Source organism: Manis pentadactyla, chromosome 3, assembly GCF_030020395.1.
Source record: "Manis pentadactyla isolate mManPen7 chromosome 3, mManPen7.hap1, whole genome shotgun sequence".
Classification (NCBI taxonomy): Eukaryota; Metazoa; Chordata; class Mammalia; order Pholidota; family Manidae; genus Manis; species Manis pentadactyla.
In genome coordinates this window covers 94,111,745-94,126,575 of record NC_080021.1, presented here as the reverse complement: position 1 = coordinate 94,126,575, position 14,831 = coordinate 94,111,745, and the positions used below count along the sequence as shown (strand labels likewise).

The window sequence follows — 14,831 nt, the reverse complement described above, 5'->3', positions numbered from 1 at the left end:
AAATCAATTTTTAAAAACACATCATCTGAATCCCTCCTGCTAAAAGACTAATGAAATAAGACTGTTTTTCTATTCCCTACATATATGGCCTTTCAAGCGACTATTTCCAAGGATCTTTTATCTCATCTGAAAAGTGATAGCTAAAAAGAACTAGGGTTATATACCAAATCCGATGGGTCTACTTCTTTAAAACTAAAATAAAACTAACACACAGACAGAGCGTGTACCAAGCACCTCACCTCATTTAAGAAAATGTCATTTTTCACCAAAGTCACTTGACTGTACTGAAAACCATGCTCAGATGCAGAGTCCAAGTAAGAAGTATGGAGAATTGAAACTGCCCTCTGGAAGAGAGAGTCTGAACTCAAGGATACTGTCTCAAAAACTGTAAAACACAAACAAAAATAACACAACTGTTTAAGATAACCAAAGGATGAGGTTCAAAGTGGCACACTAAAAATCACTGAATATTTTATCTGTACTGCTCTTTCCTGTATACCTCAGACTTCTACAATGTGTTTGGGCTACCATATCTGTATATCCTAACAGACCTCTCATGTGAAGAAAATAATCTGAACGGATTGCAAGAGGGTAAATTACTTTAAATATTAAGAGCAAAATAAACCCTGCCAGACCCCACAGGCCTTTTGGTTTAAGCTGCGTGCGTGGCTGATAAAAACAGATGCAACCATAGTATCAAGTTGTGGTCAGTAATCACTGAGACCAGTGTTTTTCATCCAAGTCTTTTGCTGCTGTTGTTGTTGAAACAGCACTGATACCTAAGGTTATGATGGTTTCAAATAAACAACACAGTGGTTTCAACATTCACCCATACTACCAAGACCTCACCCCCTCCATTGCAGTGACCGTCTATCAAGGTAGTGAGATGTTACAGTCATTAATTGTCTTCTCTAATGCTGTACTGCCTTCCCCGTGACCTACCTATACCTATATTGTGATTGAAAATTATAGTGCCCCTTAATCCCCTTCTCCCTTCCCACCCACCCCTTTGGTAACCACTAGTCCCTTTCTCAGTGTCTGTGAGTCTACTGCTATTTTGTTCTTTCTGTTTTCCTTTTTTTTATACTCTACAAATGAGTGAGATCATTTGTTATTTACTTTTCTATGCCTGGCTTATTTCAGTGAGCATAATACCCTCTACATCCATCCATGTTACTACAAATGGAAGTATTTTTCTTTTCTTTTTGTGACTGAATAATATTCCATTGCATATATGTACCACCTCTTCTTTATTTATTCACTTTTGATGGACACTTAGGTTGCTTTCATATCTTGGCTATTGTAAATAGTGCTGCAATAAACATGGGGGTGTGTACATCTTTTCAAATCAAGGATCTTGTTTTCTTCGGGTAAATTCCTAGGAGAGGAATCACTGGGTCAAATGGTATTTCTATTTTTAGTTTTTTGAGGAACCTCCATATTGCTTTGCACAATGGCTGAACCAATTTACATTCCCACCAACAGTGTAGGAGGGTTCCCCCTTCTGTGCATCCTCACCAGCACTTGTTCCTTATCTTTTGGATGTTGGCCATCCTAACTGGGGTGAGATGATACTTTACTGTGGCTTTAACTTGCATTTCCCTGATGATTAGTGATGTGGGGCATATTTTCATGTGCCTGTTGGTCTTCCATATTTCTTCTTTGGAGAAGCGTCTGTTCAGATCCTCTACCCATTTTTTAATTGGGTATTTGCTTTTTGGGGGTTGAGGTGTGCGAGTTCTTTATGTATTTTGGATGTTAACCCTTTATTGGGTAAATTGTTGATGAATATATTCTCCCACACAATAGGATGCCTTTTTGTTCTGCTGATGGTGTCCTTTGTTATACAGAAGCTTTTTAATTTGATGTAGTCCCACTTGTTCTTTTTTGTTTGTTTGTTTCCCTTGCCCTAGGAGATGTGTTCAGGAAAAGTTGCTCATGTTTATATGCAAGAGATTTTTGCCTATGTTTTCTCCTAAGAATTTTATGGTTTCACAACTCACATTCAGGTTTTTGATCCATTTCAAGTTTGCTTTTGTGTGTGGAGTTAGACAGTAATCCAGTCCCATTCTGTTAGATGTAGCTGTCCAGTTTTCCCAGCACCAGCTGTTGAAGAGGTTGTCTTTTCTCCATTATATATTCATGGCTCCTTTATCGTATATTAATTGACCATACATGTGTGAGTTTATATCTGGGTTCTCTATTCTGTTACATTCATCAATCTATGGGCCTGTTCTTATACCAGTACCAAATTGTTTTGATTACTGTGGCTTTGTAGTAGAGCTTGAAGTTAGGGAGAATAATCCCCCAGCTTTGTTCTTCTTTCTCAGGATTGCTTTGGCTATATGGGGTCTTTTGTGGTTCCATATGAATTTTAGAACTATTTGTTCTAATTTGTTTAAGAAGGCTGTTGGTATTTTGATAGGAATTGCATTGAATCTGTAGATTGTGTTAGGCAGGATGGCCATTTTGACAATATTAATTCTTCCTATTCATGAGCATGGGATGTGTTTTCATTTATTGGTGTCTTCTTTAATTTCTCTCATGAGTATCTTTAGTTTTCAGAGTATAGGTCTTTAACCTCCTTTGTTTGGTTTATTCCTAGGTATTTTATTCTTCTGGATGCAATTATAAATGGAGTTGTTTTCCTGATTTCTTTCTGCTAATTCACTGTTAGTATATAGGAATGCAATAGATTTGTGTATATCACTTTTGTATCCTGCAACTTTGCTGAATTCAGGTATTAGTTCTAATCATTTTTTGGTGGAGTCTTCAGGGTTTTCTCTGTATAATATATCATCCGCAAACAGTGACAGTTCAACTTCTTCCTTACCAATCTGGATGCCTCTTTTATTTCTTTGTGTTGTCTGATTGCTGTGGCTAGGACCTCCAGTATTATGTTGAATAAAAGTGGGGAGAGTGGGCATCCTTGTCTTGTTCCTGATCTTAAGAGGAAAAGCTTTCAGTTTTTCACTGTTAAGTATGACATTGGCTGTGGGTTTGTAGTATATGGCCTTTATTATGTTGAGGTACTTGTCCTCTATATCCATTTTGTTGAGAGTTTTTATCATGAATGGATGTTGAATTTTGTCAAATGCTTTTTCAGCATCTATTGAAATGATGTGATTTTTGTTCTTTTTGTTGATGTGGTTTATGATGTTGATTGATTTCTGAATATTGTACCATCCTTGCATCTGTGGAATAAATCCCACTTGGTCATGATGGATGATCTTTTTGATGTATTTTTGAATTCAGTTTGCTAATATTTTGTTGAGGATTTTTGCAACTACGTTCATCAGGTATATTGGTCTGTAAATTTTTTTTGTGGTATCTTTGGTTTGGTATTAGAGTGATGCTGGCCTCACAGAATGAATTGGAAGTATTTCCTCCTCTTCTGCTTTTTGGAATACTTCAAGAGGGATGGGTGTTAGCTCTTCTTTAAATGCTTGATAAAATTCAGTCATGAAGCCATCTCATCCAGAAATTTTTTAAATCTATGCCACACTTTGATAAAGTACCCTTCCCATCTTCTCACCAAATCCTCAAGGCTCTCACGTCCTTAGAGGCCTACTATTGCACACTCAGCAAACACATTAGAAGTTATTGTATCTTTGGGGTTTCCTCACCAGCCCAAGCACACCTATTAGACTTTACGTTTATGGGTGGTATCATAAAATCACTTTTTTTTTTCATTTTACAAAAATAAAACTTCACTTTTTTTTTTAAAGTGCTTTTCTCAAACCATACCCATGTGCTATCCCAGAGATTCTGCCATGGCCCTCCCACAAGGGGCATGTTTCCTAATTGAGAATTACCAACTCTATCCAGTCTTTTCTTGATTGAGACTTTGTACCTTTTGATTTCACAAGTCTTCACTTTGGCAAGAACTGAGCTTAATGAATTCTCATAACATTTAACCATTTGATTTGTTCATTCCATTCAATTTGTATCCTCTCTATTCTATTTAACAAGGTTGAGGCAGGAAGGTACAAACTATAAATAAAAAGAATGAATAACTTATATAGCACCGGACTTTTGGTCATATAGTATAAATAAGTATATTAACATGGATTCCTGCTTTTCCCAGAACTCTGCCAATTACACTAAAGTTAAAGAAAAAAAGAACATTTTATTTAAAATGAGAAGGAAAAAAAACTTGATTGTTAGAGAAATGAAAATAAACATTTCAGTGAAATCAATCTGAACTGTCCTAACACTTCATTTATCAAGGTAATTTAAAAATACTGTAATAAGTAGTGTCAGAAATTAAAGACTTTAAATAGCAAGGAAGGAAAGACAAGAGGATGAAACATTTAAGAATATTTTGAAGTTGGTATGTCTGAACTAAGTCAATTGTTTTACTTTTTCTCAGTTTCACTTCCTCTTTCTGTATCAGTATACCAGTGGTGTAAAAAATGTGGATATTCTAAAGAGATTCAAAGAGCAAAAGACCAGTGATAATAATCATGGTTTTCTTTAGCAGCACTTCTCAAACTGGGAAGCCTATGCTTTTGCAAATTCATCTCATAAATAACCTATACAGCTAGCTGAAATGCAAAGCTGGATTCCTTTAAAAATTATAATTTTGGAAATCTTGTATTTATTTTTTAAAAGGTGATATAATATTTAAAAATCTAAGTATATATACTCTTAGGCTAAATATTTAAGAAATATATTGCTTACAGTGAAAAAAATAAAAGTTGTAGCTTTGGAAATGAATATCCTATGATTATCAACTTCTCTAAATTCTACAAGATGTTGATAGGCTCAGATTTTAAGTTTTGTAAGTACTGAATACTATATATGCACCCATTTTTTAGTGTTAGTGCACAGTGAACAAAACTGTGAGAAATTGTGTAGTTAAAAAAACCCCAATCAATGAAGCTACCTACCTAACACAGAGGTTCCCAAATAACATATAGGTGGTCAGAGAAGACTTCATTTACACCAATGTGGGCAGTACTTACTGTTCCCAATAAAGGAATGAATAAAGGTAAAGATTTACAATAAACAAAGAGGAACAAGTAGGAAATGAATTCTTCTGTGCTTATTATTATTTCTTTTTCCCTGAAACTACTCATGGTTAAAATGCTTCCACCTTTAGGTCAGCATTTTCCAGATAGCAATATATTTATAAAAGCAATAATTTTATGGCTCGCAGAAGGAAAAGCATGTCAAAAGCAAAGCTGTCGGAAAACCACAATAAATCTTGATTCTTTCATGACTTCATAATAAATAACCTGAATTATACTTTCAAGAAAGACCAAGTTGCCTGGTTTGTCAATAAGGGGATGAAAATCTTATTGAGAATTATTTGGCATTGTCTCTTTTCTTACACCATGCACTTTCTTTTTTTTTACCTTATCAGCAGTAAGCATTTATTGAGCAGTTACTACGCACTATCTTTTTCTGCACCATGCACTTTGATTTAAGAGTCTAACTCTTGTACAAAACAGTAAGAGCACTAAATGAATGGTCTCATTTTTGCTGAGGAAAACACATGCTTTATTTAAACATTAAAGGTTATCAGAGTATTATGAAAATCGAGAGTGAGCTATTCCACAAAGAAACCTAGAACAATATCTAAGAAGGTAACTGGAAAAGTAACTGTCTGTGAAGTGTGGAGAGCATCCCTTCGGGCTCAAGTGGCCAATAGAGAGTGTGTGGAGGAATGTTAATGGCTTTGGAGAATGAGTTAAAACTCTTTCCTGTAGCATCTGTCTTTGGGCACATTTCTCTGCTATTTGTGGATTCAATGTTAAAAGTTAAGACAAGCTTGACGCTAGCTGGATTCTGCTCGCTGTCTTTTTCTCAAACTCCATCAGACACACTGAGTGTCTGAGTTTGGACAATTTTTTCTCTCTTTAATTACTAGTAAGAGGAATTAGAAAATTATAAACCAATTTCTGATGTTATACCACAGGTACCTATTTCCCATTCTAGAAGCATGTGGTCTAAAAGCAAATAATGAGATGAACTAATGCCAGCATCCTTCCTAGGTGCCAGAATAATTCTTACAAAGATCAGCCACTTCTCCATCTCTCCAGGACTTTCACGACCACATCTCCTGTTTGTTCAGTAAGCAAGAGCACTCATCAGGGACAGTAACACTCAGAACCCAACAATATCTGCCATTAAAGGCTCTTTTTAGTATTTCCTATAGATGGGCTACAATCTACCTATGTTCAAGTATAGAGGCATTGCTATTATAGTATTATCTATGCATTACCAGAGTATTATTTATGTCTAAGTAGGCCATCTGACAGTAGTTGATGGAAGAGACCATTCCCTTAGCTAACCCTAAAATTTATTACCCTTTACTTTTAAGATATTAAAGGATTGCCAGTTCAAGATAGATACAAATTTTTTAGAACACAATTTGTCAGGACCTAACATAAACTTCAAGTGCATACCAAATACCATTCCATTTCTGGAATACTAGCATGAGTCCATGGGATGTATCTACAAGGGTGTCCTATACACCAGATCTGTAATAGTAAAAATATTCGAGATCATCTAAATTGCCATAAACAGAGGAACACCTTGCAACCACTAAATGAAAACCAAGTAAATTTGTACATATTGACATATAAAGATATCTACTATATACCACTGAGTAACATGCATTATTACATAATGCCATTTTGGTTAAAAAAAAATACATTAAAAATTATGTGTTTGAAAGTATACAGAAAAAGGTCTAGAAAGATAGGGAACCAAACTGTTGGCAGTTCAAACCAATGATTACTGAGATTGGGAAGTGGATAAAAGGGGAACTAACAATTTCACCTTACATACACTGCTACAATTCAGGTTTTTCTTACATAAGCATGTATTATTTCTACTATTTAAAATATCTCTGTTCAAAAATTAAGTGAAATGAGCCATAATTTCAGTGAAATACAAATGGAGAAATGTGACAATTTCCTTTGAACATTTACCTTTTCTGAAGCAATCTGGTAACTTAATCACCTATCAATTTTGAACTAATGATTTTAAGAAATTTGTTTCCATTGGAAATTATAAGTTTTTAAGAAGTCCTTTCATTTTACATGATCTAAGCTAAAATTAAAAAATTGTACTGCTCTACTTTGATTCATTAGTAATAACTTATGGCATTAAGTTTAATACCCACTCTTTTCTGATATGAACCCTGTCTCGGTCTTCTCTAAAAAAGAATGTAGCTGGGAGGGCGGTCTTAATTCATTTTCATCAAGTATACCCCCAGAATTCTTGACAATAGTTCTGTTCTCTGTTAATGTCATAAATGCTAAAATGAAAGAAGAAAAAATTTAAGTCATAAAGTGAAAAGTTCTACTTATGGCATATTTACTATGTAAACAAATGTTACTGAGCATCTAATTTGCATTATGTACAATTCTGTTATGTTTACCCCCTTTTCAAGTCTTCGCAGCTATATGCTAAATTTTCTCTGCAGAAAATGAAATGCTTCTCATCCAACATAATTTAAGTTTTAAAGAAAAATTTGTTCACAGAAATGAATTATGTTATATAGGAATCATTCCTGCCTCACTGAAAATCTTTCAAAAGCAACAGTAGACTGTAAAACTATGTCCATATTCTACTGGATGGTGGTAATAAAATCAAATAGAAAACAATTAAGTAAAATCTCTCCCCACCCCCAAATTAGTAAAATATGATCATCCAGGCATTAAATAAAACTATTAGTGGTGCCTATTACATATCCAGTACTATGCTATACCCTGAATGAAAAACGACAAGAGAAACAGTCTCAACAAAGAAAGCTCTTAGACTAGAACACAAAACCTATAAAGAAACCAGCACTATAAATGTGTAGAAGAATCTAGAACATGACATAGTGGGAATACTATGGTACAAACAACCAATTTCACTGAGATAAGCATATGGTCAAGGTTGCAAAGGCACTGATACTTGAAATCTGAGTAGGTATTCAAATGATAAGGAAGCAAAATAGGCACTAACATGTGAGTTTTCTAGGCAGTAGAAATAAGAGCAGATGCAGAAGTACAAACAAGCACACATAAGGAACTGTAGGTAGTTTATTATTTGACGAATTAAATATGCTTAAAAAATGGCAGGTATCATTTTGTAATAGTATATCCTCTGTCAGAAAGGATTTGCGACAGAATTGTGTGGATATATTCAAGACCCCTCAGAAAAAGTAGCAATATTGATATTTATTCATTATGCAAATAAGTTATTTATGTCAAACGGTGAGAATTAAATGGAGAATCAGGAGACAGGACTTTGGTGCAGGCCTACTTAGAACTTGTTCTGAGACCTTAGTGTGATGATGATGTTGACTGCCTCCCCATCACACCCCTTCTTCTTCCCCTCCCCAAACCACAACTTTTTTTTCCTGGTATTAGGTGATCCCAAGCTTCAGGAGAGCCTTGGGGGCAGGTGTGTAGGTGAATCTTAATTACTCTAAGCTCATTATGGTAATTTCACTCTTTGGCTAGTGATTATTTCAGGAATAAACATGTGACTCAATTCTGGCCAATGAGATCTGGATGGATTTCTACAGAGAGAATTCTGAGAAAGCTTTCTTACAAAAGGACAGGACAAAAAAGAGCACTCTTCCTGCCTCCCACCTTTTTCTAGCTTAGGGCCTTGTCTGATGGAGCGTGTGTTGCCTGGAACTCCCTACAACCAAGATGGGACTGGTGGGCCAACACACCGAAGATGGAACAAAATCTAGATCCAACATACAGAATCTAGATGAACCTCAATGAACTAGCCTGAAGCAACCCCACCTCTGAATCTTTTGATACGTGAAATAATAAGTGTTCCTTATTGTTTAAACTGCTTTCATTGGCAGCTGAAAATACACTCTTTATTCTCTCTAAAGCCTCATTTAATTGTAATTATCTTTTGAAGGTTCCTTTCAGTTCTAACACTGACTCTACAAACTGCCTTACTGAAGACCTGTTAGGTTATGAAACACTGCACCACACTAGGTAATTTATCAAATCCCTTTTCTATTTGTTGCTATGCACAGAGACATTCATCCTACCAAGTATTTATTTGGCAAGGAATCACAAAAGTTAACATCCATGAAAACTTGAAACTTAAAATATAAGGTATTTAAAGCCTCTGACTGCTTGATTCCCGCCTACTCAATACATCTTATCTCCCCCTCCCCTGCACAAGGGCAAAATACTCTTGACTCAGATCCCCCTCTTCATGGAAATTTTCCTCATTAGTTATATACAGTCTAATTTTCACACCCCTCACCTGCTCCATGTCTAAGTTTTCCTCATATTTAAAGCATAGCCCAAGAAGCAGCTTCTCTGATGTCTTAAGATTTTCTGGTTTGCATGAATTACTCTTCACAAGTATTCCACAGATACTTGCCATCATCTTTCTATATGCATAGCTCTGCACTGGAGAACACTGAACACCAGACACCCACTTAAAAGAGAGCCTTTGAACATTTAGGTCATAATTTCCCAATTATGTATGAAATACAGTGTCTTGCCAATGGGTTTCAGTCCCAGGCAAGTTCACTATGGATTCAATGCGACCAAAGAAAATGACAGTAAAAGGTTCTTGGGGTGAAAGGGTTATACCCAACTTTATTTCCACGCTGGCAGGTTAATCACTAAAATCCTGTTCACTTAGAGTGAGTCTGCATGCAGCAAGCCAGTCTCTGCCTCTGGGCCCCTCTGCCCACACAGCCGTCCTCTGGGCCTCCCTGTCTGCACAGTTGTCCTGCATAGCTATCCTCTGGGCCTCTGTCCTCGGTGCTGCCACCACTCCAACCTTTGCTCTGCTCTCCTGCAGCCTTGTAGCCATGCCACTGTATTGCCCCAGAGCATTGGGTGGAGCTCTTTATATAGAGTCAAGAGCAATGTATTGCCCACACATGTGCAGTGAGCAAGTCAACCAGGGCCAGGTGAGAATCCTGGCTACAGGAACTCTCATTTTACCTACACTCCACCCCTCCAGGATTCTCTCCTCTCAATCTTTGTGCTCAGTCCTCTGCAAAGGTCCCTGTGCAAGGACGCTCGAACATTGTTCTCCAGCCTCTCCAGCAAAAAGTCTAGCAGAGACACAGGCTGATCTTGTTGCTCTGTCTCCGACCTCTGCCTCTTTGGTCTTAATGGCTGGAACTGCTGCTCTGGTTTCAGTTGCTGCCATAGCTCTAGTAAGATCCTATCTGACTTCCCATCTAATTTCCTTCTATCTGCTCCTGCCAGTATTAAATCAACCCACATCTGGGTCCTTGTAACCTTCATGGGGCCCTTTAAATTCTTCTTGTGAGTAGAAGACCTTATTTCTTTCCATGTTCTCATTGCTTCAGCCTCTCCTATGTCTGCTACTGTACTTGTCACCTCACTTATAGGATGCCCTAAGTGAGGGGAAAGAATGGCCACTAGACACCCAAAGAGGGATGTGGGAGCCGTCTGAAGCTCAGTATTTTTCATCCCAGTAGTGAAAGTCTCTTCATCTGGGTCATAATTCTCTGGACTACAGATGGCATTTCTTATGCCTAGCTCTCGTAACACCTGTTGGAGCTCAGCATTTGTTTGCCATCTAACAGGAAAGGATGGTAGATCACCCTGATTGGGCCACACTGCATGAAGTGCAGCCATACGCCAACTGAGGAGGGAGTGATTCCCTGGGGTCTAATGTGCATTTAGTAATCGCTGCCTCAAGGTGGGCTGCACTGTCAGGGAAGCCAGCTTTCCCATCTCCGATCCGAAGAGAACAATTCCATCCACCCCTAAGTCGCAAAGACATAGGAGCCCAGCTGATATTGACTCTGAAGGCTTCTATCTAAACGGGGAGCCCAATTCCAATAGCTCAGCCTGAGTATAAGGGTGCAACATAAGAGTGCTCCATGACCTGGGGAGGGGGCTACTCTTCTCCTTGGGGAACTTTCAGCAGCTGGGTCTTTATTTTCTATACAACCGCTGTGCGTGCTTTCAATACAGGAGGGGTCAGTGACTCTGGCAACACCCCTTCATCCTTCCCCAGCTCCTCCATTTCTGGGACTGATGGCACCTTTCTCTCCCCTCCCCTGAGCACCTCTTCTGGTACAACCTTTACCTTTTCTACTGTGCCTCGCAGCAATGCTAGCTCAGTCTTCAGCAGCTCTCTTACCTTCAACTCAATGCTTTGCAGCGGGAGTTCTCATGCCACCTCTGCCTGTGCTTCCCTCAGGAGTTTGTCTTTTTCCTTGATGGCCTTTCCTCCTTTAGAGCATCTGGCAGTGCTGCTGTCTCATTCTGTAAGGAATCTTTTACCTCTTTAACGGCACCTTGCTGCCAGTGTTCTCGTGCTGCCTCCTCTCACATCAATGCCATTTCCTTCTTCAGTGAATCCACAGAAGTTTGCATCTTGTGTTCTTGTGCCGCCATTTCTTGGGTCTTTTTCAGGAGCATGTCCTTCTCTTCTGTAGACTTTTTTAATACTGTGAGAAACAGCCAACCCACAGTTCCAACTACTCTCTGTCTCAAAAGCCCTACTTACTCTAACAAGGGCTATTGCTACTGCCTCAGGTTATCACCTCTACTTGCCTCTAGTCGTGGGGTGTGGCCCCATCTTCTAGGAGACAAGCTACCTCTGACCACATATCCATTGGGGGACAATCTGCTGTCTCCCCATTCACAGGGGCAGTCCGCGGAAGCACCCCTCCCATAAAGGCAGCCTGTCTTTTTCCTTGGTCAACAGTGAACCCTGCTGACTTTGCCAATTGTCTTGCCAATGGGTTTCAGCCCCCGGCAAGGTCACTATGGATTCAGTGTGACCAAAGAATATAACAGTAAAACGTTCCTGGGGTGAAAGGGTTATACCCAAGTTTATTTCCATGGTGGCAGGTCAATCACTAAAATCCTGATCACTCAGAGTGAGTCTGCATGCAGCAAGCCAGTCTCTGCTTCTGGGCCCCTCTGCCCGCACAGCCGTCCTCTGGGCCTCTGTCCTCGGTGCTGCCACCACTCCAGCCTCTGCTCTGCTCTGCTCTCCTGCAGCCTTGCAGCCATGCCACTGTGTTGCCCCAGAGTACCGGGTGGAGCTCTTTATATAGAGTCAATAGCAATGTATTGCCCACACGTGTGCAGTGAGCAAGTCAACCAGGGCCAGGTGAGAATCCTGGCCACAGTAGCTCTCATTTAATCTACATACAGTAATTGTGTTTAGAACAATCTCTTCAGGCTGAAGAGAGGCGGAGGGAGTGGAAGATGTGATTAAGCGCAGGAGCTTTGGAATCAAAAGGACTTGGCAAGACAAAATTTTGAATCCCAGTCTTTCTAGCTTTGTGACTTTGACCAAACTATTTAAACTTTCCTCCCCTTCCTTCTAAAAATAAGTCTCAACAAAGCACATACAGTAAATACAAAGCCAAATACCTCCAGGCTTGTCAGTCACTGGCCCCACCCTCCCTGGGAGCCTTATTTCCATTTCTCTTAGGTGACCACTTTCAATGTTAGCTGTATCTTCTGATATAACCTCATGTTTCTAAATAAAAGACCTGTATAAATGTTAGACATTCCTTTAATGAAAACACCTCCCTCCTCCCCACACACATTAAAAAGCACACTTTTCCTTCCTATCTTCTCATAGTTATACCATGATTTCTTATATCAGTATTTAATGTTTCACTAAATTGTATGCATTAATTAACATGGTTGGGACACCCTAGGTAGTCAATTTCCTTTCTTACATGGTATTTTGTTTTTATAAATTGCAAATTGTCTCTGTTTGATTTTCAGTTACAAATCGTCATTTCAGCCTAAAATTCCTGTAAAGAACTTAAACACTGAATAGATAGATAGATACATCAAATGTTTTTGGAGACATCCTTCACAGTACTGTGTTGGCCATCTTCAGTCTGGACTCGTGCCTCCTAATACTACTGCCTAGTTTTGTGAGCTTGCTAGTAATGGTGAGATACAGCACTGACCTATCAATGTTCAATATAATCCCAGACTGCAGAACTGACAACCTGATCCTAAAACTTACATGACAATTCAAAGGATTTGGAACAGTCGAAACAATTTGGGAAAAGAACAAAGTTGAAGGACTCACCACTTGATTTCAAGAATCACTACAAAGCTAAAGCTGTCGAGGCTGTAATGATGTACAGATCATACAGATCAATGGAACAGAACAGTGAGCTGGATAGTGACTTTAACAACACTACCAATATAATTTAATAGGTTCTATAATAAGCAAAATGGGGAAAAATCATGAACCTCATCCCTATCTCAAATCACAAAATTCAACTGGAACTGAATCATGGACCTAAACATAAAAGCTAAAACTATAAAGTTTCTAGGAAAAAATCATAGGAGAAAATTTTAAGCATTGGACATGTAAAGATTTCTTAGGGCACAAAAATCAGTTCTCATAAAAGAAAAACTGATACACTGGACTTTATGAGAATTAAAACCATTCTGATCTTCAAAACACATCATTAAGAAATTGGAAAGATTCATGAAAGACTTGTGTCCAGAATATATACAGAATTCTTAGACACACCTTGTAAAAGATTTATTAGTGGAAAGTAAGTACATGGGAAAATGGTCAACATTATTAGTTATCATGGAAGTGGTAATTAAAACCACAATGAAATACTATTCACCCACTAGAATGACTAAAATTAAAAAGAAAATGACTAAAATTAAAAAAAAAGTAAGTGTGTTAGCAAAGATGAGGAACAACTGTAACTCATACATTCCTGGTAGGAATATAAAGCTATGCAGCCAATTGGGAAAATAGTTTTGTCAATTTCTGATAAAGTTAAACATATACCTACTATATAACTGAGCAATTTTATTCCTATTTACCCAAGAGAAATAAAACCTATGTCCATAAAAAGATTTGTACATGAATGTTCAGCGCAGCATTATTCATAGTAGGCTAAAACTAAAATAGGTAAATCTAAAGTTCATCAACAGGTAAATGTATAAACAAACTATGGCACATTCACATACCATACGATATATAGATGAATCTCAAAAAAACTGGGCAGAAGAGTCAGACATAAAAGTACACACTGTGTACAGCAAAGGACACCACCAACAGAACAAAAAAGCATCCTACAGTATGGGAGAATATATTCATAAATGACAGATCCAGTAACAGGTTGACATCCAAAATATATAAAGAGCTCATGCACCTCAACAAACAAAAAGCAAATACTCCAATTAAAAAAGGGCAGAGAAGCTGAACAGACAGTTCTCCAAAGAAGAAATTAAGATGGCCAACAGACACATGAAAACATGCTCCACATCGCTAGTCATCAGAGAAATGCAAATTAAAACCACAATGAGATATCACCTCACACCAGTAAGGACTGCCACCATTCAAAAGACAAACAACAACAAATGTTGGCGAGGCTGTGGAGAAAGGGGAACCCTCCTACACTGCTGGTGTGAAGGTAAATTAGTTCAACCATTGTAGAAAGCAGTATGGAGGTTCCTCAAAAAGCTCAAAATAGAAATACCATTTGACCCAGGAATTCCACTCCTAGAAATTTACCCTAAGAATGCAGCAGCCCAGTTTGAAAAAGACAGATGCACCCCTATGTTTATTGCAGCATTATTTACAATAGCCAAGAAATGGAAGCAACCTAAGTGTCCATCAGTAGATGATGAATGGATAAAGAAGATGTGGTACATATACACAATGGAATATTACTCAGCCATAAGAAGAAAACAAATCCTACCATTTGCAACAACATGGATGGAGCTAGAGGCTATTATGCTCAGGGAAATACGCCAGGCGGAGAATGACAAGTATCAAATGATTTCACTCATCTGATGGAGTGTAAGAACAATGGAAAAACTGAAGGAGGTTAACAGCAGCAGACTCACAGA

At 38.1% G+C, this 14,831-nt stretch overlaps 1 protein-coding gene across 37 annotated transcripts in view; it reads right to left on the bottom strand.

The window, feature by feature from the left end:
* Nucleotides 1–14,831, bottom strand: part of TASOR2 (transcription activation suppressor family member 2) — a 252,793-nt gene that overhangs the window by 48,827 nt on the left and 189,135 nt on the right. For 27 of the 37 annotated variants that reach the window (XM_057498129.1, XM_057498132.1, XM_057498134.1 and 24 more), the window contains one exon: nt 240–385. The exons of 9 other annotated variants lie outside the window; for them this stretch is intronic. In XM_057498129.1, the coding sequence (XP_057354112.1) occupies nt 240–385 (146 nt within the window). Of the gene's footprint in view, nt 1–239; nt 386–7,135; nt 7,271–14,831 lie in introns of all 37 variants that reach the window. One more of the 37 variants, XM_057498135.1, reaches the window with a different exon arrangement.